The following is a 21,877-nucleotide window of genomic DNA, read 5'->3' as shown; positions in this document are numbered from 1 at the left end:
AAAGCCGAAGCTTCAGGCTGCTTTAGTTGTATGGCAATAGCTAGAAAGTATCAAAGAGGTATAATACGCTATGTGAGGTTAAACACAAAGTTGCGGTGTGAGATTGTGGAGTGTGATTTAAAGATATAACTCGTTGTAGTATGGGTAACTTAGCTTAGTACTGTATCGTACCATTGTTAACGCTTGGCATCACGGACGCACCCCGGAGAGGGGTTACAGGGATAAGCAGGAGTGGATCAATCCTCTCAAATCATTTATTCATATACAATGCCACTTCTTACTTCCAGGCTTTTACCATCTCTTTACTGGTATAGCTCTGTGTTAAAAAGCAAAGATACATATATGCATAATTAACTCTTCGTATGAACAGGCACGCCTTGAATCACAGCGTCTTTCTCACTTCCCTCAGATCCTAGGCCCATACCTAGCTTGATGGCTTCAGCCTCAGTAAAGGAGCCGAAGTAGTCCATGTCGTCAACAAGTCCAAGGCCGGGGGGCGGAAACACACGATTGATAACGTAATGGGCAGTGAACGAGATGGCAAATCCAAGCGGGAAAGCAAGATAAAACAACTCATGCCAGGCCTCCCCAACCTTGACTTTGTCAGGGGTCACACCAGCAGCAAATCCAGGCAGCTGAGTCGCAAAGCCAAGGAACCAAGCAATGAAACTTCTGGGATTGAAGCCACCAGTGAAGTAATAAATGCTGGTGGGGCCAGGACTGTAGAGATCGGATAATTTGATACGGCGGGAACGAATCATCCAGTAATCACAGACTTGTATCCCAATGATCGGCCCAAGAAAGACACTGTAGGCGGACAGCACTGAGATGAAGACGCTGGCTGAAGAAAGGAGCTCCCACGGGCACATGGCAACGCTCAAGACCAGAGCAATAAAGGCACCTCGCCTAATGTTAATATAGGAGCTGACGAGACCAGCGAGATCCATGCCAGCACTGTATGCGTTGTCAACGACGTTGATGGCAATCTGGCACATTACGAGACCCAAGCCCGCAAAGAACGCTGCGGCTCTTGAGCCAGATGAGTAGTCTCTGTCAAGCCACTGCTGGCAGATTAGGGCTTCATAGTTGATACACGGTTAGTGATGATGGATAATCGAGAGGGTGCTAGAGCGGGACTTACGAGGATTCCAGATGGCCTCGCCCCAGATGCCTTGTGTGGCTGATGCTGCTAGGCAACCGAAGAGAGGAAATAGCGTGCCGAAAAAGCTGTGAAGGTGAGTTGCTGTCCCTATAGAACTCAGTCGTTGATGGTGACTTACATGATAGAGAACCACTGCCCAAACACTTGATCGCCAGGCTTTTGAGCAAATCGAGTGTAATCATTTGCATTAGTCAGTCCAACTGCTATGCCACCAATGACAGTTGTTACACCCGATGTGATAGCCCAGCCAAGATCATGGGAGCTCATTGGCGTTGCACTCTCTGAAAGGAGAGGACCGCCTCCTTTAGCTTCAACAAGAGACCAGATCATGATGGATATGAGCGTAACCGACGCAATGATGTTGAAAATAAGGAGAACTCTCTTGATCTTGTGAGGATGGATCCATAGAACTGGAATCATGGAGACATTGAAAAGAATCCAGCCAACGAACTGCTTCGTGTCAAGATGAGACGAGGCAGGAAACACATTTCCTAGTCTCTGAAAGCTGGGGAATAAGGCGGACAAGATGACGGAGATGCAAAGACCGCCTGTCCATGACTGCACAGAAAACCAGACCAGACTGAGGATAATCCTCTGGACGATGGCGATAAAGGATCCGTATGGACCCCAGATATATCTTGAAACGACAGGGAAGCCGATGTGCCACTCAGCACCTGTATAGCCATTGAAGATTGCGACCAGGCTGATGATGACCTTGCCGATCAAGGTAGCTATAATGACTTGCCAGACGCTGAGGCCAGTGGCGACAAGAGAAGCACCCAGCTGCCAGTTGGATACTAAATGGGAGTCAGGCAACGCATTTAACTATGGAGATTGCTAGTGCTGGCTTACTGGCGACTTGGTTCACCAACCAGAAAGATATAAATGTCATGGTGTTCCATGTTCGACGCTCTGGCTCCAAGGGACGGATGTCGTCATTGATCCATACATTGGAGACGGCTCTATCTGCGCTTGGCAGTCTCATCCAAGTCAGAATGGCTTTCAGTGACATGATGGCAGAATATTCCTCCACGTCGGAGCTGTGACGGATACTAGAACTTGGTCCTATTGAGGTGACCCGTTCGGATCGCAATAGGGTTTGTGGGTTCTCATTCATTTTATGAGGTCTCTTATCACTATTAGTGTCTTGGAGACAAGCAAGCACCCATTGCCACTACCATCAGGTTGGGTTACATTGTGCGAGGTCCGAAAAGAGGGGTTCCAAACCGACAGATAATGATTTGGTGCCGTCTTGTGCTACCCTCCCTACGTTGAGCCTTGCGTAACGCTGTTCCAGAAAAAGGACTCATATCCGGTAGATGAGATCCGGAGCCCGGATGCCGGAACGAATCTGTCGTATCACATATGGCCTTGCCGACCAGGTGGTATTGCAATTAGAAGAGAAATTATCCGATTCGTTGGTAAAGGATGGACAGACCAAGATAAGTTATAGATAGAGAGATAATTCATGTAGCCCGACATCAACTGCCGTTTCGGCATTCCCAATTTGGAGATGCCGCGGCATTTAGCCTGATAATTGACGATGATCAACGGACTCGGATCGTTTCAACCCGACCAAAGTTGACCGAAGATAGGGGAACCACTTGCTCGGGACAATTGCACCGTTTGAGCAAGCAAGAGAGTTCAGAGATGTTCGTCTAAGTTAACCCCGCAACGTTATCTTCTAGATGCGAGAGATATCGCGGTAGAAACCCCGCAGATGCATGGAACCTCGCGATTTGTCCATGTAACCTAACCGTATTGCTCCACTTTCTATGGTAGCAATGATGCAAGAGACGATCTTCTATATGAGAAAAGTGTCGACTATCCTCACTTGCAAATTTGTTGTTGGGAGATTACTGCACAAGTTTCAAATTTCGAGCTCTAAACCCTGTCCGCCATGACTCTAAGTAAATCTGTACGCATAGGAGTCGACGTCGGCGGTACCAATACCGACGCCGTCGCCATAGACGTCGGCCTCGCTGCTCAAGGCGATGCCCAACGCGGAGTCATCGCTTTTAAGAAAACTCCCACCACGCCAGATGCGACTGCTGGAATCGAGACTGCTATTAGAGCTGTCATTGAGTCTGGCAACATAGTTCCCCAGCGGATAGCGAGCATCACCGTCGGCACAACACACTTTATCAATGCAGTTGTGGAGAGAGATGCCCGGCGACTTCAGAAGGTCGGCGTCTTGAGACTGTCGCGTTCGTTTCTCCGAGAAGTTCCGCCATTCTCAGACTTTCCGCCCGATCTCGCGGCCATCATCAAGGGATATTGCGGCATCATCGATGGAGGTCTGCATATTGATGGGTCTCAGGAAGCGCCCGTCAAAGAAGCCCAGGTGATTGCTGAATGCGAAAAGATCAAGGCAGAGAATCTGAAAGCTGTTGTGGTCGCCGGCGTTTTTTCTCCAATTGACGAAGTGTTCAAGCAAGAGAGCCGCGTCAGAGATATTATCCTACAGGAAATTCCAGGGATTGACGTCGTTTGTTCTCACGAGGTGGCGAACATTGGCTTCCTCGAGCGTGAAAACGCCAGTATCCTCAATGCTGCTATACTTCAATATGCTCGAAAGACAATGAGGAGGTTCAATCAAGCCAAGAAGAAGCTCAACTTGACATGTCCACTGTTCATTACTCAGAATGACGGGACTACACTTGATGCTGCAGCTGCAGCTAGGATACCAATTAGGACGTTTGCATCTGGAGCGACCAACTCGATGAGAGGAGCTGCATACTTGGCTGGTATTGATGTTGGCGGCAACTCTTCTGCAATCGTCGTGGATATCGGTGGAACGACAGCTGATATTGGCGTGATCCTACCAAGCGGGCTTCCAAGACAAGCTTCCGCCTACGTCACAGTCGCTGGCGTGCGGGTGAATTATTCAATGCCTCATCTGCACTCCGTTGGACTTGGTGGAGGTTCACTTGTGCGCAGCGTCGATGGAAAAGTCAAGGTCGGCCCTGAGTCAGTGGGCCACTACCTTGTTGAAGAGGCTCTCGTCTTTGGTGGCAATACATGCACGGCATCTGATATCGCTGTTGCTCTAGGAAGAGCAGATATGGGTGATAAGAGCAGACTCGCGGAGCTGAAACCCGAGTTTGTCCAATCTGCAAAAGACTGCATCAAGACTCTACTGGATGGCGCTGTCGATGTCATCAAGACCTCTGCTGATCCTCTCCCCGTCCTTCTGGTAGGCGGAGGTGCTGTTCTTGCACCAGAGGATATCTCAGGTGCCTCGAAGGTCATCCTCCCGCCATTCCACGACGTGGCGAATGCCATCGGTGCTGCTATTTCTCGAGTCAGCGGTGACGTTGATATCGTTCAGAGCACAGCCCACCAGACGGAGTCGCAGGCTCTTGAGCGCGCAAAGACGATGGCCGTCGAAAGAGCCATTCAAGCTGGTGCCATCCCCGAGAGTATCACCATGGCGAATGTGGAGAGTATTCCACTGCAATACGTCTCTCATCAGGTTAGAACCATTGTTAAAGCAGTGGGTGACGTTGACTTCAAGGGCTATGTATCAGAACTGGAGCTCGAGGCTGTTGACAATGATGACGAAGTCAGTGACGAACCTGAAGGGCAAAAGAATCGAGCTGTCAAGACTATAGAGGATATCCCGGTTGATCCTTTTACATACACTCCGACCATCAAGATCAACGATGAGGGCGTTCCTGAGTGGATACTCAATGAAACCGATCTGGCTTGGCTGGCTGATGGATGCTATGTGCTCGGCTGCGCGGGTGGCGGCACTCCAGCTCCTAGCTTCATCCAACTGCGGGATATTATACGACAAGGCCATGTCATCCGCATCATCGACCAGTCTTCCCTGAAGGATGATGCCCTTATCTACTGGGGCGGCCACATGGGATCTCCTGCCGTGTCGGTAGAGCGGCTACAGTCGACCGAGACAGTCGAAGCATTCAACGTACTCATGGAGTATCTCGGCCATAAAAGTATCGACGCTGTCATGGGACTAGAGATTGGCGGTGCCAACGGTATGGAACCGATGCTCGTTGGCTCCTCACGGTTCTTCGATGCACCCGTGATTGACGGCGACTGGATGGGTCGAGCATATCCTACATACTGGCAGACTACACTCGCGGTACATAAACCACTCGAGCTCGTTCCCTGTGCTATTGACTCTGGCGACGGCAAGAGTATCATCATGACTCGAGCGCCAGACGACGAGATTGTTGATAGAGCATTGAGAGCGTCGTGTTCCGAGATGGGAAGCCGAGTCGGCATGGCCGCTAAACCCACTACTACCGAGTACGTGCGAAGATATGGCGTGCTTAACACCTGTTCTCTTGCTTGGAGGATAGGCAGATGCATCGCCCGCAGTGTTTACAGTAACCAGCTCTCAACAGTCGCAGAGTCTATCATCGAAGAGGCTGGTGGGTTGAAGTCAGCCAGGGTGCTATTTCGAGGAAAGATTGTAGAAGTCGAGCGAAGACTATACAAAGGGCACTCGCACGGCGCTCTATGCATCGAAGCATTCGATGAGCATGTCGACGAGGGTGGTGGATCAGAGCGAATGACACCTGTAGTCTCAGGAGGAACATTGCGAATCCCGTTCAAGAACGAGAACATTCTTGCTGAGCACACCTCTGCTGACGGGTCTGAAACCAAGATCATCGCCTCGGTTCCTGATCTCATTGCTGTGCTAGATAATGGCTCTGGTAGAGCACTGGGTGTTCCAGAGTTCAAATACGGTTATAGAGTGACGGTCTTGGGCATTACGTGCTCACCACAATGGACTAGGACACCTTCTGGTATTGAGATTGGAGGACCGAAAGCTTTTGGCTACGATGACGTTGTATATAAGCCTCTCGGGGAGTATGTGGAACCTGTGAGTGTGATTAGAGAATATGCTTAATTTGAGATGCATGTATTAGAACCGCATTGAGGTAGTGGAGGCCATAGCTTCGCCCGAACCACCGGACGAATTTGTCATAATTGGATTTATAAGCAGAGGGAAACGAACCTGGGAACGGAGGGAAACTAAAATGCATGGCATTAAAGCCTGAGGATCCACGCGTCGTGCGGAGACAATAAACGTTAACTTATGAAAATGGAGTTATTATTAGCTACCTGCGCTAATTTACAGTTAGTGATCCCTCGACCAAAAGGTAAGCTAATGTATAAAAGAAGCTTGCAAATCTCGACAAGTATCCACGGTTAGTACATCAAAACAATTTCCACTTCATCAAAACCTCAATCAATGGCTCAAGCAAAGAACATCCTCGTTGTTGGTGGCACAGGAACGATCGGCGGGTATATCGCCCTAGAGGCTCATTCCCGCGGCTACGCCGTGGCCATCAGTGGTCGCAAGCCAGTCAAAGACGTCCCCATCTTATCGGATCTGCCCTTTTTTCAAGTCGACTACACTACTGGAGAATACAATTCGGAAATGCTCTCAGCATTTGACAGCGTCGTCTTCTCAGCTGGCGCCGACATGCGCCACATGCCTGAGAATGTCTCGCCGGACGAGTACTACCTACAGTCCGCCGAGAGTGCAATTGCCTTTGCTAAAAGAGCACGGGACGCTGGAGTCAAGAGATTTGTGTACATCGGTAGCTTCTATTGGCACATTGCACCCGAGTTGATTGAAAAGACGCCGTACATTCGATCACGAAAGATTGTAGCTGAGGGTATTGCGTCACTCTCAGGACCGGGTTTCCACGCCTGTAGTCTAGATGCGCCATGGGTCGTCGGTGCCGTACCAGGCTTGCACTCGCCCATCTTTTCTGCGTACGTCCAATTCGCCGAAGGAAAGCTAGGTATGGGACCCTCTGTGATCGACGCAAACTCCAACTTTGTTTCTATCAGAGCGCTGGCAACGGCGGCTGTTGCTGCGCTGGAAAGGAGCGAGTCTGTATCCGGCAGAACGATCCTTATTGGGGGTGAGAATATGACATTTGCGGAATTCTTTAGCCTTATATTCTCTGCTGTAGGCAACGATGTACCAGTCTCGGTCACAGACCAGGAACATCCTCTAGTGCCGGAATCGGCTCTTTGGGCTGGGCGGAGTATTAAGGTGTATGAGCCCGATGTGGAGGAGGAAGCTTTGCTAGGTGGCTATCGTCGATATTCTGTTCAAGATGCAGTTGAACGACTAGTTAAAGAATATCGATCGTTACAGTTAGACAAATAGGTCATGGGAATGGGGTAAGGATGACTCTGCAGATGGTCTTTGTGGGTGCAAACTGGTGCAGCCTCTTGTACAGGCATTCACGTCAACCCTTAGGACTCCGAGCCTTTGGTTGAAACGGCGTAGGATTCTTGTGAGATTGAATACGACTTGAAATCACACCTAAGTAGTTGTTCTGTTGTAGGTATTTCCCGAAGGTCAGCTGAGATAACCTCTGGTCAGCAAATCGGGACCCGCTAATGCGTATTGCTCACGGTAGTATAAGGTATCAATGCATTTCCAGGCATCAACTCCGCCTCCGTCTCCCAAGCCCAGCTGACTGTTACAGTCCACGTCTTACTCATGGTTCGAAAGTTGCACAGTTCCGAAGATTAACAAACATGGCGGAGAAGGGCCTTGATATTGACTATAGCTCCCTTGCGCCAACGACCGAGATTCGCATACTTACCCTCGAGCGTGGAAGAGGCGATGATCCAATTCTATGCACCCTCCGGCCTGTGGCGCGGGATGGGGCAGAATATCATGCTCTGTCATATGAATGGGAAGACGAAAGCAAGAATGATCCTTTCATCACTATCGATGACCATCACGTTCAGATTCGTATGAACCTCTATGATGCCCTAAATAACATAAGAAAGCCAACCGAAGACCAATGGCTTTGGGTGGATGCAATATGTATCAACCAGTCAGACGTCCAAGAGAAGAGCCAGCAAGTCGCCATGATGGGCGAGATATTTACAAACGCAGTCGGTGTCATATCATGGCTCGGCCCAGCCAGAGACGATAGTAATCTGGCCATATATATAATGTTCTATAACTATCTTCTCTCGGCCAGATTAAGCTCTTAGCTACAGGTCTTAGCAGTAAATAATACTTCTAACTTATAATTTAAATATTATATTAAAATATTTAATTAATTACTATAATATAAAGCTAATAAGAGAAAAACCTAAATAATAACTCTTTAGCTAGCCTTAAAGGTATATAAAAACCTTTAATTTTATAGCTAAAAAAGGTTAATTTAATACTATAAATATCCTTAATCTTTAAAATATTATTTTTAATAAAATTAATCTTATATTAATATATATCTTATTAAATAGTAAATATTAATAATTATATTAATAAAGCTATAATTATATTTTAAGCTATATTAATATATAAAGAAATTCTATAAAGTAATTATATCTATAAGCCTTTTAAAAAGTATAATAAGGCTATTATATAGTTAATCTATATATAGGACTTCTATAAGCTTAATAGTAAATTCTTTATTTAGCTAGCTCTTTTTAATTATAAGATTATTACTTTTATAGTAGCCTTTAGTAAATTTCCTAAAGAGGTTATTTTAGCTATTTAATAAAAGAAAAAGGCATTAAAAAAGCTATTAAAATTAAAAGAGATAATTTAAAAAGCAGCTAAATAGCTAATTTAAAGAAATAAAACTTAAATTATATTTATATTTAAGGTATAAATAGTAATTTATTAAAATAAACTTCTTATAAATATAGTATATAGCTATTAGATTTATTAAGAAATATTAATATATAAAAAAAGCTTAATAGAAAGTTTTATAATAATATATATATTAGCACTATTAGGCTAAAAATAAAATTAAATTAAGTAAAGGTTTAGGGAAATTAGAAGGCTATAGCGGTATTAAGTTTATAAGTCAATTATAAGGTTAGAAAATACACTTCAGGTTTAACACAATAGATGTTCCACAACGACACACCAGACGCCTCCAGCAAAGACTCGTGCGAGTTGAAAGCTCTTCTTTCCCTTTGTCATCGAAGATACTGGCGCCGAGTCTGGATCATACAAGAACTGTACCTCGCAAAGAGCTATGTAGTATGGTGCGGCCACAAATCCATCCCCGACCACAGGTTTGAGAGGGCCCTGGCTGGTCTCAACTGCCAGAACGACACGTATAGCGATGACTTTTCGCAAAGCCCAGCGAATCAGCACTTGATGGCCCGGTTGTTCCGCTCCACCGAGATCAACAATTTGTATCGCTGGCTATCCGTATGTATCCGTGGAGAATTTCAATGCACGAGGGAGCAGGACATCATTTATGCGCTCCTAAATATTTCGACGGATTATAAGAGAGTCAAGGAGGCTTTCAAGATCGACTATTCGAGGACACCACGTGACGTCTTCCTGGAGCTTTTGTGTCAGAGGAATCTTTCCACGTGGCGCCGTGGCGATGAAAGTCGCTGGCTGGAACTTGCGGAGAGGATGAAGCTGGACATAGATGAGGATCTGAGGAGGAAGATATCTGAGGAGGTCGATATCTAGGACACTTGCTGGCTGATAGATGACTAAGAAACGGCAATTATGCTGACTTGCCGGAATCCTTGGTATGCTTCGGAAGCATGATATCAGCCAAGTTCCCTCGCATTAAGACAAAAATGCTAAGCTGGATAAATGTTACAGGTTGACAGGCCCTTGACTATTGAAATTATTGTTGTTCATCTTTATGTCTATGTCGTATTCAAGCACTTAATAGCAATTTCACTTGACTATTTAGAAATTTGTACCATAACCTGACAGATAAGCGAGCAATTTGCTATCAGCAATAACACCATGACATTGATGTATGTATCCTATGAATCAAGGCTCGACAAGAACGTTGTAATCGGGCCTTGCAGGGTTATCTCCCAACACTGCCTCTCTGTACTTCTGATTCCAGGCAACGAACGCCTCATTGTCACCATGTTGAAGTGCCGCATCGTACGCAGCCTTTGAAGCTTGGTAAGTATTCAGTGCTGCGTGGTAGGCAGGCGCCTATCGTCTGGTCAGGCACATATCCCGTTTGAAGAAGACTTGTAGAGACTTACATTTTGAATAGTCCACTGGTTGAAGTCCTGGCCGTCGGTGATCCCAGCATCTTCCTCTTGCTTGAAATTGGATTCGGCCTCTTGTTTGGCGCTGACTGCGTAGCTGTACGCTTGCTGCAGCTTCTCCTTGCTGTCTTGGATGCGAAGTTGGCTGGCTGGGTCGGACATTGCGATAAGAGTGAGGATGCTGTGTAATGGAGGTCCTGATGTATGAGTTGATGAGTGAGAGAAGGGTTGGAGAATGAGGAGCCAGGAGTGGGAATTTATAGGCAAATTGTGAATGTGCCGTATCCTTCACTGACGTATGTCAAAATGGCAATCCTGCACCTAAATTAACTAACTAGCCTTCTTTGTATTGAAAATGACGATTAGTTCCACTTCGATTATCAGATCAACATGATAGTTGCGACTATGTAAGCTAGCTGATGTATGTCTCAGCTTCAGCTGCAATCTCACCGCCGATCGCAAGCCCTTTCAAGATTTAGCGCTGTACTACTATCCTATCAAACCTATCCACGAAGAACCGCAATACCTCAACAAAATGACGCGGGCAGGAGAATGGTTATTAGGCGGCAATTTACGTGACGTGAAACTTGATCAATTGGCTGCGAGGTCGTGCACGGCAACTTTCTCTGTCTCAGCTTGTCAGCGTGGCGTTGACGCTATTGACGTGTGTGCTGTACTGTGAGGTCAGTACCCCGCCTCAACATCTGCGCTGACCTTGATGATCTCTCAAACTCAATCCAAGCTCGCCATGAACCAATTCCAGGCTTTCGATTATGGCTCAGTGGAACTGCAGACGGCATCAACCGAGATCAGGCTGCTAGATCTCTACCCCTCACTAGGTCTGGTTGATAGCCGCCTGGCCGCTCATCTATACACAACCTCCATTGGAAGCCCCTCACCCTACATAGCTCTCTCGTATGTTTGGGGCTTAGGCGACAAAACTCAATCAATCCACATATCCAACTTAAATGATGATGAAGAGCACTCTATACCCATCACGGAGTCGTTGGAGACGGCAATGCGTCATTTCCGCAAGCCAGACGAGGTGATAACGCTGTGGATCGATCAGATCTGTATCAACCAGGCAGATAATAAAGAAAAAGGCCAGCAGGTCGCGATGATGGGAAGTATCTACTCATCTGCCACACAAGTGTTAGTTTGGCTTGGTCCAGCTCAAGATGGCTCAGACGAGCTGATGGAAGCATGGCAAGACATTGGGCAAAGGGCGAGGGAGTTTGGACTGGAGAACTACATGAACCCACAGAGCTATTACCTGATATCAGCATTGGGAAGAAACAAGGACCCTTCTGATAAGACTACTGTGAGCTTCCAAAGCTTGTTGGCCGGCACTGTAGAGGCCTTTGCTCCTTTGTTAAAGCAAATGACGTTGAAAAGATGGTTTGAGCGACCGTACTTTTCGCGAGTCTGGATCATCCAGGAGTTTTGTTTGTGTCCCGATACCATCTTTGTATGCGGCACAAAAACGATACCCGTGGACTTTGTCAAATTCGCGGTACTGCTGCTTCAGACCGCGATAGGCAACATGCCACAGGGCGACTATGAGCATCTTCAACCGCCTGAGATGCCTTTGGAGCGACTGTCTGAAGTATCTTCTGAACCAACAGCACGGTTGTTTGGTTGTCGTTCACGCCATCAGAAGCATAAAGATGACGAGCTGTACATGTTGCTGCGGAGACTATTCGTTGAGCTTGAGACGAATGCGACTGTACATCGTGACCGCATCTTTGCCCTGCTTGGCCTTGCCGCAGACGCTGAGAAACTTGGGATCCAGCCAAACTATGAGGAAAGTACGGAACGTATCCTAACGCGGACGGCGCGCACGTTGATCGAGAAAAGTGGACGGATGGACCTACTGTGCTACTCTCAGTTTCCGAAACTTGATGAGCTTTCACATTTACCGTCGTGGGTTCCCGACTGGCGATCTAACCTCAGTCGTTCGTTCTACAATATCAACGAGCGTATGGACAAACATCTTTTTGCTGCGTCCGGTCACGATAGTGTTGTCGAGGTCGTTCAAAACCCCAATGACAACTCGGATATTCTGGGACTTCGAGGTTATACTGTTGATGTGATCGAGGAAATAGCCGAAGGTGATGGCTGGACGGACATGAGCTGGGACTACGAGAGACATCTTGGCTATATGGCCCAGATAGACGATTTTTGGCAGAAGTCCATGAGTAAATCTGAGAACAAAGGAACCCAACTTCGAAAAGAAGATGCGCGATGGCGTGTGCCTATTGGAGACATCTACTGGACATGGGAAGGGGATCAGCAGAGAGCGAAAATGGATGTAGCTAGGTTCCACGCGCAGTTTCTGCAGGAACTCCAGCTTTTCGACGAAATGGCCAGACTGGCAGCTACAGGAGAAGATGTTTCAGAGAGATACCTGCAGTGGGAGGAAGAACATCGGGGCGCAGATACGAAGCATAACTATCGTGAGAGCATGAGGAAGATGCAGGGCAAGCGACCATTTCTCACAAAAGTGGGATATTTGGGTATGGGTCCAATGGAAGGCAGGTCTGGTGATGTCGTTGTTGTTTTTTGTGGCGGGCGAATTCCCTTTGTCCTGCGGCCTTTGGAAGGATCGAGCGGGCGTGATGAGTTCCAGTATGTCGGCGAAGCATACTGCGATGGTATTATGGACGGTGAAGTGACGGGAAAGAAGAAACAGACTTTCTGGCTCCACTGATTGAGTATCATTCTTCTCACCCCGTAATTCTTCAGCCAAACGTTCAATTTCCCCTTCATCTGCTAGTTCCTACGACTCTCGCGCGAATATATCCCTTCTTGTCCTAATTCTGAAGTGGATCACGAGACGTTAGTGGCTGTCTAACCTGCTACCTTTGGTCTAGCTAGACCCTTGGCTACGGCGCCGATGTCGGCTGACTCAGAGTCTTGCTGCGCGATATAGGGAATGAGTCAAGATCAGTAAAGAAAACAGCCAATAAAGACGATAGCTACTTTACTGTGACTTTATGATGCCCTGAAGCATAAAAGCGACAAATATACGGCATCTCCCCTGAGGCTTTGCTCTCTGATCATCTTTGTTTTGCCTCCACCTGGTCACTCTCGTCTAAGCTCCCAGCATTGCGTGGTGTACTTCAGTCACCAAGTCTTGTCAAAATGACAGTAAATCAACCAGAGAACCCAGATTTCATACAGATCAAAACCACTCTTACGAAACTGCCTTACCCACCATTTGAAGAACGCCCGACTGTAAGAACTAAGCGTCTCGTTCTCAGGCCATTCTACCAAGATGCCGCAAAAGACCTTTTCCCCATGCGCGCCCAGAAAGAAGTCATGATGTGGACTGCACAAGGCGCCCCAGACAAGGATCTCGAGGAAACCGAGAAATGGGCTGCACAAAGACTCCCACCGCACGACGAGACCAACTTGTACTACGTCATCAGTCTCGTTGAAACAGGCGAAGTCATCGGAGCTGGTGGCACATACAGGCGAGAGTGTGAGCTTGGCTGGCCGGCGATTGGATACGCGTTCCGCAAGGAGGCTTGGGGGAAGGGATACGCTACCGAGTTCCTTGTCGCGTTTATGAACATTTGGTGGGAGCTACCGCGGGCGGAGTATTCTATCGCTGTGGATAGGACAACACTGAGTGAGGAAGAGATAGTAGCCAGTGTGAATGGTTCTATTACGGAGCGATGTGCTGCGGAGACTATCAAGGAGAATGGAGCAAGTAAGCGTGTCTTGGAGAAGGCTGGGTATACGTGGGTTAAGGAATGGAGGAATGAGGAGAAGAATTGGTCGATCTATGGATGGGTGACAACTGCTGCGCAACTGCCTGCGAATTAGTCAAGGACCGAGAACAGGATACATATTGTCAATTTAGCTGTGACTTAAAGCATCTAGGGTCGGATAATACGGAGACAAAATACAGGAACATTAGTACCTGTGGTTCTGTTTGAGGGGCGCAATGAAATGGAATAACGGCTGACGATATTGACTGGTGCGGCTACATAAAAATCATAATACCACTGATCCAACCCCCAGATCATCGTCGCCGGCTAATAGGTGAAAGATTTCCCAAGCAAGATGCAAACTTGATATAGTAGAGAGTAACCTTTGCAAGGCTTTTACCGTTGTGGGCGAAGCTGTATCTATCGGCTCCAGACGGTCGAAGGGCCAGCCCCGCCCTCATGCGCCTCCTCATGATCTCCAGCGGGAGGAGTGACTAAAGTCTGCTCTTCATCGTGCTCATCGTGATATTCCGGTCGACCATGACAGTGCGGGCAAGGCTGAGGCGAGCTCGACACAAAGTCCCCCACGAGCTCCTTCACAATATCCTTCATATGACTTGTCCTAAACAACACAACCAGCACCAGGTAAAAATGAAGAAACATGTTAAACATCAGTGGAGTCGAGGAATAAGCCACCAGAAAAGTCTCCCCAGTATCCTGCCACCTGTTATGCGTCCAGGTGAAGCTGAGAGTCAAGAGTGACAGGATGCCCATTAATACATCGGCGATGAGACAATTTAATGGGTCGGTGATGGGCGTGGCGAAGGTTGCTTTGAGGTGCGCGCCTTGACGATGGAGGCGTTTCATGGTGAAGCCAAAGATGGCGGAGAAGATGAGCAGGATGAAAGTGAAGAAGGCGACGGGTCGGACCATGATGCAGAAGCGGACGAAGTTGAGGGGGAGGCCAACGGCGGCTGAGAAGAGGAGGAAGTCCCTGGTGGGATGGAAGACTGCCGCTGAGTTGATGGCTGTCATATTGGGCTGTTTTTAATTGTGTATCTGAGGTATAAATTGTACTGTGTTGCGATGAGATGCATCATTATCAGCATTAGTGGGATGATCGAATACTTATACCCCAAGTCCTAGACGACCTTGAGATGCACTGCCCTGATGATATGTATCATCTCGGAGGATGAATGGCTATGGCATGCGTGTCATCTTCCACCATATCCTCTCGGCGTTCTCAAATAGAAGGCAGATTGATTGATCGGCATCTTCTAGGCAGTTATTCTGTCACCGATTGAAATCCTTCGAGGCAGCAGCGTAAGCACTACGATGCACAACGAATTTATGCACCGCTAAGCTTGTCCAATCGAGATTGAACGATAGGTGACTAAGCGCATAATTCACCCACAATCAGAGTTCATTAACAATTTCTAAGCACTTCTATTGGCTAATCATCAACGATAATTATGCAGAGTCTGCCTGATCTTCAATATGCATTTTGCCTGCCAATGCCCAGCCACAATACAAAGCCTTGTGCTATTTATAGGCTTCAACGGCTGCTTGGCTAGATTACCCTAGAGCTTAAGGAAGCAGCAAAATTCTTGGTTCATGAATTCCCCTCTGGCCAACGCAGATCGAATTAAAGCCATTTGGGGATATGTCCCGCCGCGCAATAATCATCATCTCAATAAGGGAGAAGTATGCAGTGGCTTTGAGCAGCGCGTTCACCACGATGAAAATGCCTCCCCGCTCGTCCTGAAGGAACATGTCCTCATCAATCAGGTTTCCAGCAGGCGTTTGCGTGATATACATGCTGTTCGGAATAGCAGTGCCTTTTTTAGTAATTCCACAGGACTGTACTCTGTATAACCTCCGCTTTGTATATTGTACTCGTTGTTTTGAAAACGGAATATCGACGACCAGGCATCGCCGCTTTATGGAGGGTAGCTCAGGCTCCCCTCAGGTTTGGCTCAGGAGTTGCTCACCCCCAGCTCAGGCGGGCCGCCTGAGCCACCAGGGTTCCCTTCCCGCGTAGACCTGGGGTGCTCGGAATCGTCACCATCCAATTCTGACTGTGTACGCGAAGTGAAACCAGCCCGAAAGCAACAAGACAGCTGTACTGCCCGAGTTGTCTGCCCAGTCTCTCCCAGCGTTCTCTATAAGAGGGTGTCATGGCCCATCGCAATCTCCAATCTTCCCCAACTCAGACCTCTTCCCTACCATATAACTTGATTGACTTCAAATCACTCTTCTCTCGTTTTTAAAACCTCTTCGATGTCTAATGATAAGCGGCGTGGGCGAAAAGCCCAAAACCCCGATGAGCTTGTGGAGAGGGCAATACTGAATGGCCTTTCCCACGACCGTTCCCAACTTGATCCGCACCCAGTGAGAAGAAACCTCGCGGAACGAAGCAAAGAAAGATATGACCGCGAGCTTAGATTGTGGGAAGCGTGAGTAAAGTCCAAATGTTGGCTGATCACCATTAACTTGGTCCAGGTATGAGAGAAAGTTCCCAGGGTCGACACCACAGGACATGCAGACCTTGAAACATTTTGCAGAGTTCCTTGGGAGATCTAAAAGAGGACGGCTTCCCCAAGAAAATGGTAAACAGATGCCCACAGCCGGTAGTATTCGCAGTGCAATGCGAAGATTTTGCAATGCGTGGGAACGTGCAAACCATACGTATATAACTTTCGACGTTGAGAGGTCCATGGCTCCGGTACGTGTTTGTGTAAACATCTTGTGAACAACTTCCCTTGCTGATATATTCCAGTACATCGAAGGCGAGCTCGCGAATAAGATCGGCCTCCTTACCGGGAAGAGAGGTCAGAGAAAAAAAGCTTTCATCACCATCGAGAACTATGTCCACATGCAAAATCGACTCTGGACCAATGACTTTCACGACTATGTGCATGAAGGAAGCCGAGTCGACAACGCAAACTTACTGAATACACACTGCTTTACCTCCGCGCGATGTCAGGAGATATGTCAGGCAACATACCAAGTACGTCACTTTAATAACTAAAGGCGATTGATTCTGACTTGCTACAGGATATGCAATGCATCTTGTCATGGAAAGATGGATGTCCAGAGTTTCGTCTAAAATTTACCAGGGAGATCTGCAAAGCGATAAATGTCAACCAGTGAGTTCCTTTGGTACTGATGATTACGGACACCACTAAAATGATTCTGGGCCTGAGCATCCATTCGCAGAGCACATGACGGGACCGGACGGTCTCCCACCACCTCTTTTCGCACAGCCCATGTTACATTGGTTGGCCAATCTGATTGCATCACACGCATTCGCCGACCTGGACACGATCGAACAAGTCCTGTCGCTTGAACCACCAAAGAACGGTAACTTTCGCATCCTTCCATGGGCTGCCGATGTACGAGAAAAACCAGTGTTCCCGGAATGGTCCTCCTCGGGACCCAAAACAAAGCCAAAGAATCCCCAATCATGGGTCTCTCAGTTCTCAGACTGGGGAAACCGTGCAGGTTTTACTGCGCAGCTAGGGTTGCATGCCGTACGCCGGGAGGCTCTCATCAAAGTGAACGGTATGCAAGTCTCATCGTTTTGGCGCTACTTAAATAACTCACTACTTCCTAGATAACGGTTATTCACTGGGCCAAGTGCTACGGTTTGCGTCACAGAATAACACCAACGTACTTGTCAACAAATACCTCGGCAGTGTTTCTACGGTGGATGGCGCAGGAAGCTACCTTGGCATGCAACTTCGGGCCGATTTAGCGGAGGACTTTAGATCAGCATCAGCAGGAAGAAACCCCGGCCTTCATTTTTCGCTTCCCGCAAAGGAAACGAAAGAATTACAGAAAAGCCTGGAATATATTTCCCTGACCAACAAGATCAACGAAATCAACTTGGAGCTCGAGACGTCAACGTCACTGGAGGACCAACAACAGCTCGAACTACAACGCAAGGTCGCCTACAGAGAAAGGCTGCTGTTCGAGAACAAGAAGCTGAAAGAATTCCAGACGACACAAAAGGTCTTGTATGATATCGGCCAAGACGATCATGAGCAATGCGATTGGCGCCAGAATCACTTCAACCGCATCAGTCACGTGCTTCCAGAAGAACGTGTACGTCTCGCATACAGTCTGCAAATGAAAGCCTGGCCTCGAAGTCCTGAATGGATCAACGCCCTTCGAGACCTCGTTTCACTCAGATCAAATCATCATCCTGTGGCCTATCAGAAAGAGCTCCGCCCTGTACAGGGCTGCTGCCCTGTTGCAACCTGCCGCAAAAATATGTTGAAGTAAGAAAGCTACTCATCATGAGGCCACGATCACTGCTCACTGACATCAATCAGGGTACCTAAAAAAGACAGATGGCGGCATATCTATCGATGCCAGGAGAAAGCCTACGTTGAGGAAGTGGGATTCGCTAGATTTTGCTTTCTATGCAGCACTTGGCTCAAGGGCGAAGCTTCTTGGGTGGCTCACTGCAAAGACCATGTTGAGAAAGTATCATTCCCAGTTCGATGTAATCCAGTCACTCACCGTCACGCGGTCGCATGTGCTGGTTACTGTCCTGTTCATCTGGGAAGAACAGATCTTCCCGTGGAAGAGAGAATGCGTCAATGGTCCGACCAGGATGCCTGGAAGCGCCATATTTCTCGGTGTCTTGCAACATATCTCGTTCAACAGCAAGGACAGACGATTTCCTGCCCTCATCCAAAGTGTCCGGTGGAAGTCCAATTCGAGAAAGACTTTTGGTATCATCAAGGTGATATCCACAGTATTTTCGAAAAGACAGCAGTGATCGGAAAGCGTAAGACTTGTTCGAACGAGGATGAACGCCCACCAGAGCGACCACGAAAGTCGAAGCGAGTCGGCATCGAGCAGTCCGTGGGGCTCAAGGTGATACCATTTGTGCCTGACACCAAACTTCTCGATTCTAGGCACCTATATGACTCAGACTATGCGCAAACTCAAGACAGCCGTTCGCCAACGGATCCCCCTGATTCTTTATCTAATAGTCCATTGCTGGAATATGCCCAATCTGAGACCCAAGAAATGTACGCTTTCCCAACCTTGTTGGGCAGTTCTCCCTATTGCACAGACAATGAGAATCAGGTAGCAGGCCTCGTTCTTAGCTCTGCCTCCAATCTAGGTCACATGAAAGAGACTCTGTCGACTGAGCAGTCCCCATCACGAATGACTGGGATAATGGTACCCATTGATCCTCTACTAGTTTCAGAAGGGGAGCCCAGCGCTACTTTCGACCTGGACTCTTTGACGGCACCAGACAGCGATGCAAAGGGGGTCGTGACCAAGGATCTGAGCCACCGTGGTGCAGTAGTGCACTGTCAGCAAGACCCTCTCCAAGAACAAACGTATTCTGTTGATTGTCTACTCGGGAGATGGGGCAAAGATTTGTTCTATTTAAAATGGCTAGATGGAAGTTATGGCTGGGAGCCGAGGGAGAACATACTGGATGAAGAACTCGTCCAGGATTTTGAAGAGAGCTATAGAGGTTTCAAGGATGGCGTCGAGGTCTTACGGACTCGAATCCGAAATGGTAAGGCGGAGTATCGATTGCACTGGGATGGTCGCCCAAAATGGGAGGATTGGTGGGTCACGGAGAAGGAATTGCACCCAAAGTTGATTGAAGAACACAAACCGAAAAAGAAGAGCTATGTAAGAAGGAGAAGAAGAAACCGATGTGCTTATATGTGTTGAAGAAACGGATAATGTCGATACCTTAGTAGGAAGGGATGATATTACAATAGCAGGCTCATCTTTATAATGCTGATCTATCATCTCCACTCTATCTCACTTGAAACCACCTCGGGCACTGATAACAGGTCATTGATATTTTAGGGCCACACAGACGCTCTGTCCTCCGTTTTATGAGCTTCGTTACATGCCAACAGCGTCAAGAGTTGGCGTTACATTAGTATCGCTGGGTTATCTTATCGCTTACTCACATTACCAAAATTCACACTGGCTCCTGTTTCCCTCCATTATTCCTAGAACTTAAAACGAATACTTCATCCAAATCGTTCTCTTCGCATGCTCTACAAACGGAAATCCGATTGGTTCCAAGCGGTTAATCCGTCATTTTGACGCCCACAGAACTAGCCCGATTTCGGCCGCAGAAGACCTACATAGATATTTTACGATAGCCATCACTCCCCCGCTGCTGTAGACAGCGTCCCACGTCTGCAGGTAGAGGTACTTACGAATTCGACTCCGTACCATATGTCCTTTGAATGACCTCGGGTTCGAGCTCGACAGAATTTCTAAGTTGTGGTCTGGCACTCTGTCCACTCGCATGAGCAATACCTTGCTCTCGGGAAAAAGGCGACGGTCGATAACTACCAGACACCTCTGACGCTGTGAACATGACAGCTCGAGCTTGAGCTGCAAGTGTCGCCAAATCCTCGTTTTCGAGCTGCTTTGGCGGCATGTGGTCATGTTCGAACTGCGAAATGGTTATCCGAGATGCTTGTTGGCTTGATGAGCCAGTATTCTCAAGAATATCAGCTTGCTGTCCTCCAGTAGCGCAGTGTCTACAGCTCCCTTGTTCTGATTCGCCCAAGTCTCCGCTCACAAATGGTGCCCGGATTCGATACGTTACGATAAGTGATACCTAGAGTGGGCTGCGAGGCACCATGCAGCATTCCGTCAGTCTGGCTATGACTTTGTGGGCTAGGTATAGTTCCTGCACGTAAGTTGAAGTCTTCCAAACAGACAGAGTTGTGGTTGACTTTCGGCTCTTTGTTACACCTCTCGCTATCGATGCGGGAGCTACGCTCCACTTCTCTGTGGTGTTGATTACCTGGATTTCCTGGGCGGGTGATATCCTTGTCGTGTTCTTTACTCTTCATATCATCGTTTCCCTCGGTAGGCCTGTCACTAACAAGTCCCTCATAGAGATCTGCCTGCCTCGCGCTATCTTCTGTGTCTGCATTTGGTCCATCACTATCATCCGAAATAGCGATAAATTGTTCTGAAATAATGCGGGAATCGGACGTCAGACGAGGATCCCCAGTGTGCTTCTTTCATGGAGCTACGCCCGCTTTCGGTGACACATTCGTCTCCGAACAGATGCCCGCCTCTGGAGCAGGACTTGTTCTCGAGACTGAAATCGTCTGCGAAACCAGACTCTTCTCCATTGCCGAGTTTACTTGCAAGCTCGACTCCCTCAATTGATTAGCGTCCGTTCCCGATGCTGAAATCGTCTGTCGATCTGGAACCCCCGGTGTGCTTGAGTTCCGATGTGCGGATTTTGCGCCATGTTGTGCTCCTCTCTGGTCGAGTCCGTCTCAGTTACTGATTTTTGGTGAGCTAAGGCCTGTCGAAACTTTTCCTGAACACAAGGGTCAAATATAATGTCACCAAAAGCGTCAATCATGCCGCAAGCAAGTCTCTTGTGAGCGACATCTAGCCGCTCCCGGGAATCTTGCGGAGGAACCTACTATATATCATCAATTTACCGTGTGGAGATCTCTGGATGCGCATGTCTACCTTTTGTAATCAACCATGTCGTCAGAATTTGGCCATGTGAGTGAGCATGCAGAAGTACCACTGCTACCTAGAGTCTACGGCAGGGGTCCGAGGAAGTGGAGACAGGTCCGCGTTCCTGGCCCTGCAACTCATGCAGGGGTTCATGTTTGAACCCCTGTATTGAACCGGAGGTAGGGAGAGCAAACTATGAGAACCCTCCATGATCAGGTTCACACTTCACAACGTTTATTGATCTTGGATATGTTTATACCTTGACCTTTGCAGCTAAATTGATGAACACACCAGGGCAGGAAGTATGTTCACAGAAATTCTAGGGCATCATTCGCATGCGAGTAGGCTGCCGATGATTCATGCTACGAGTATAATGCCAAGAAGACGCATTCTTGACATCTAATGATGTGACTGAAAAGATTTCCAGAACAGGACATATGCGGGCATGGACTATGTGCCGGCACGAACTGTGTGACGGCACCAGATGTATGCCGGCACGAACTGT

General features: G+C 47.8%; 10 protein-coding genes across 10 annotated transcripts; 7 read left to right on the top strand and 3 right to left on the bottom strand.

Moving 5' to 3' along the window:
* Positions 1-350: 350 nt before the first annotated feature.
* On the bottom strand, positions 351-2,174 carry FMAN_06921 (uncharacterized protein; the record flags this gene model as incomplete). Its single annotated transcript, XM_041830482.1, has 4 exons — positions 351-1,078; positions 1,142-1,227; positions 1,281-1,959; positions 2,015-2,174. 4 exons carry the CDS (start codon positions 2,172-2,174, stop codon positions 351-353), a joined length of 1,653 nt encoding a protein of 550 aa, XP_041681141.1.
* An 888-nt stretch (positions 2,175-3,062) lies between these two features.
* On the top strand, positions 3,063-6,044 carry FMAN_06920 (uncharacterized protein; the record flags this gene model as incomplete). The annotated part of the gene is made up of 1 exon (XM_041830481.1): positions 3,063-6,044. The coding sequence occupies one exon, from the start codon at positions 3,063-3,065 to the stop codon at positions 6,042-6,044; it is 2,982 nt and encodes a 993-aa protein (XP_041681140.1).
* A 345-nt stretch (positions 6,045-6,389) lies between these two features.
* On the top strand, positions 6,390-7,322 carry FMAN_06919 (uncharacterized protein; the record flags this gene model as incomplete). The annotated part of the gene is made up of 1 exon (XM_041830480.1): positions 6,390-7,322. The coding sequence occupies one exon, from the start codon at positions 6,390-6,392 to the stop codon at positions 7,320-7,322; it is 933 nt and encodes a 310-aa protein (XP_041681139.1).
* A 377-nt stretch (positions 7,323-7,699) lies between these two features.
* On the top strand, positions 7,700-8,167 carry FMAN_06918 (uncharacterized protein; the record flags this gene model as incomplete). The annotated part of the gene is made up of 1 exon (XM_041830479.1): positions 7,700-8,167. The coding sequence occupies one exon, from the start codon at positions 7,700-7,702 to the stop codon at positions 8,165-8,167; it is 468 nt and encodes a 155-aa protein (XP_041681138.1).
* A 1,765-nt stretch (positions 8,168-9,932) lies between these two features.
* Positions 9,933-10,327, bottom strand: FMAN_06917 (uncharacterized protein; the record flags this gene model as incomplete). The annotated part of the gene is made up of 2 exons (XM_041830478.1): positions 9,933-10,106; positions 10,160-10,327. The coding sequence occupies 2 exons, from the start codon at positions 10,325-10,327 to the stop codon at positions 9,933-9,935; spliced, it is 342 nt and encodes a 113-aa protein (XP_041681137.1).
* A 586-nt stretch (positions 10,328-10,913) lies between these two features.
* FMAN_06916 (HET-6OR heterokaryon incompatibility protein (het-6OR allele)) lies at positions 10,914-12,875 on the top strand (the record flags this gene model as incomplete). The annotated part of the gene is made up of 1 exon (XM_041830477.1): positions 10,914-12,875. The coding sequence occupies one exon, from the start codon at positions 10,914-10,916 to the stop codon at positions 12,873-12,875; it is 1,962 nt and encodes a 653-aa protein (XP_041681136.1).
* A 434-nt stretch (positions 12,876-13,309) lies between these two features.
* Positions 13,310-13,996, top strand: FMAN_06915 (uncharacterized protein; the record flags this gene model as incomplete). The annotated part of the gene is made up of 1 exon (XM_041830476.1): positions 13,310-13,996. One exon carries the CDS (start codon positions 13,310-13,312, stop codon positions 13,994-13,996), a length of 687 nt encoding a protein of 228 aa, XP_041681135.1.
* Positions 13,997-14,301: 305 nt separating this feature from the next.
* On the bottom strand, positions 14,302-14,916 carry FMAN_06914 (uncharacterized protein; the record flags this gene model as incomplete). Its single annotated transcript, XM_041830474.1, has 1 exon — positions 14,302-14,916. One exon carries the CDS (start codon positions 14,914-14,916, stop codon positions 14,302-14,304), a length of 615 nt encoding a protein of 204 aa, XP_041681134.1.
* A 1,245-nt stretch (positions 14,917-16,161) lies between these two features.
* Positions 16,162-17,034, top strand: FMAN_16009 (uncharacterized protein; the record flags this gene model as incomplete). The annotated part of the gene is made up of 4 exons (XM_041830473.1): positions 16,162-16,337; positions 16,384-16,606; positions 16,661-16,891; positions 16,939-17,034. 4 exons carry the CDS (start codon positions 16,162-16,164, stop codon positions 17,032-17,034), a joined length of 726 nt encoding a protein of 241 aa, XP_041681133.1.
* A 71-nt stretch (positions 17,035-17,105) lies between these two features.
* FMAN_06913 (uncharacterized protein) lies at positions 17,106-20,415 on the top strand (the record flags this gene model as incomplete). Its single annotated transcript, XM_041830472.1, has 5 exons — positions 17,106-17,445; positions 17,498-18,164; positions 18,219-18,282; positions 18,328-19,548; positions 20,263-20,415. 5 exons carry the CDS (start codon positions 17,106-17,108, stop codon positions 20,413-20,415), a joined length of 2,445 nt encoding a protein of 814 aa, XP_041681132.1.
* Between the last annotated feature and the right edge of the window lie 1,462 nt (positions 20,416-21,877).

This window comes from Fusarium mangiferae, assembly GCF_900044065.1.
Source record: "Fusarium mangiferae strain MRC7560 genome assembly, contig: FMAN_scaffold005, whole genome shotgun sequence".
NCBI lineage: Eukaryota > Fungi > Ascomycota > Sordariomycetes > Hypocreales > Nectriaceae > Fusarium > Fusarium mangiferae.
The sequence above is the reverse complement of the archived record's forward strand: the minus strand, read 5'-3'. Positions and strand labels throughout refer to the sequence as shown.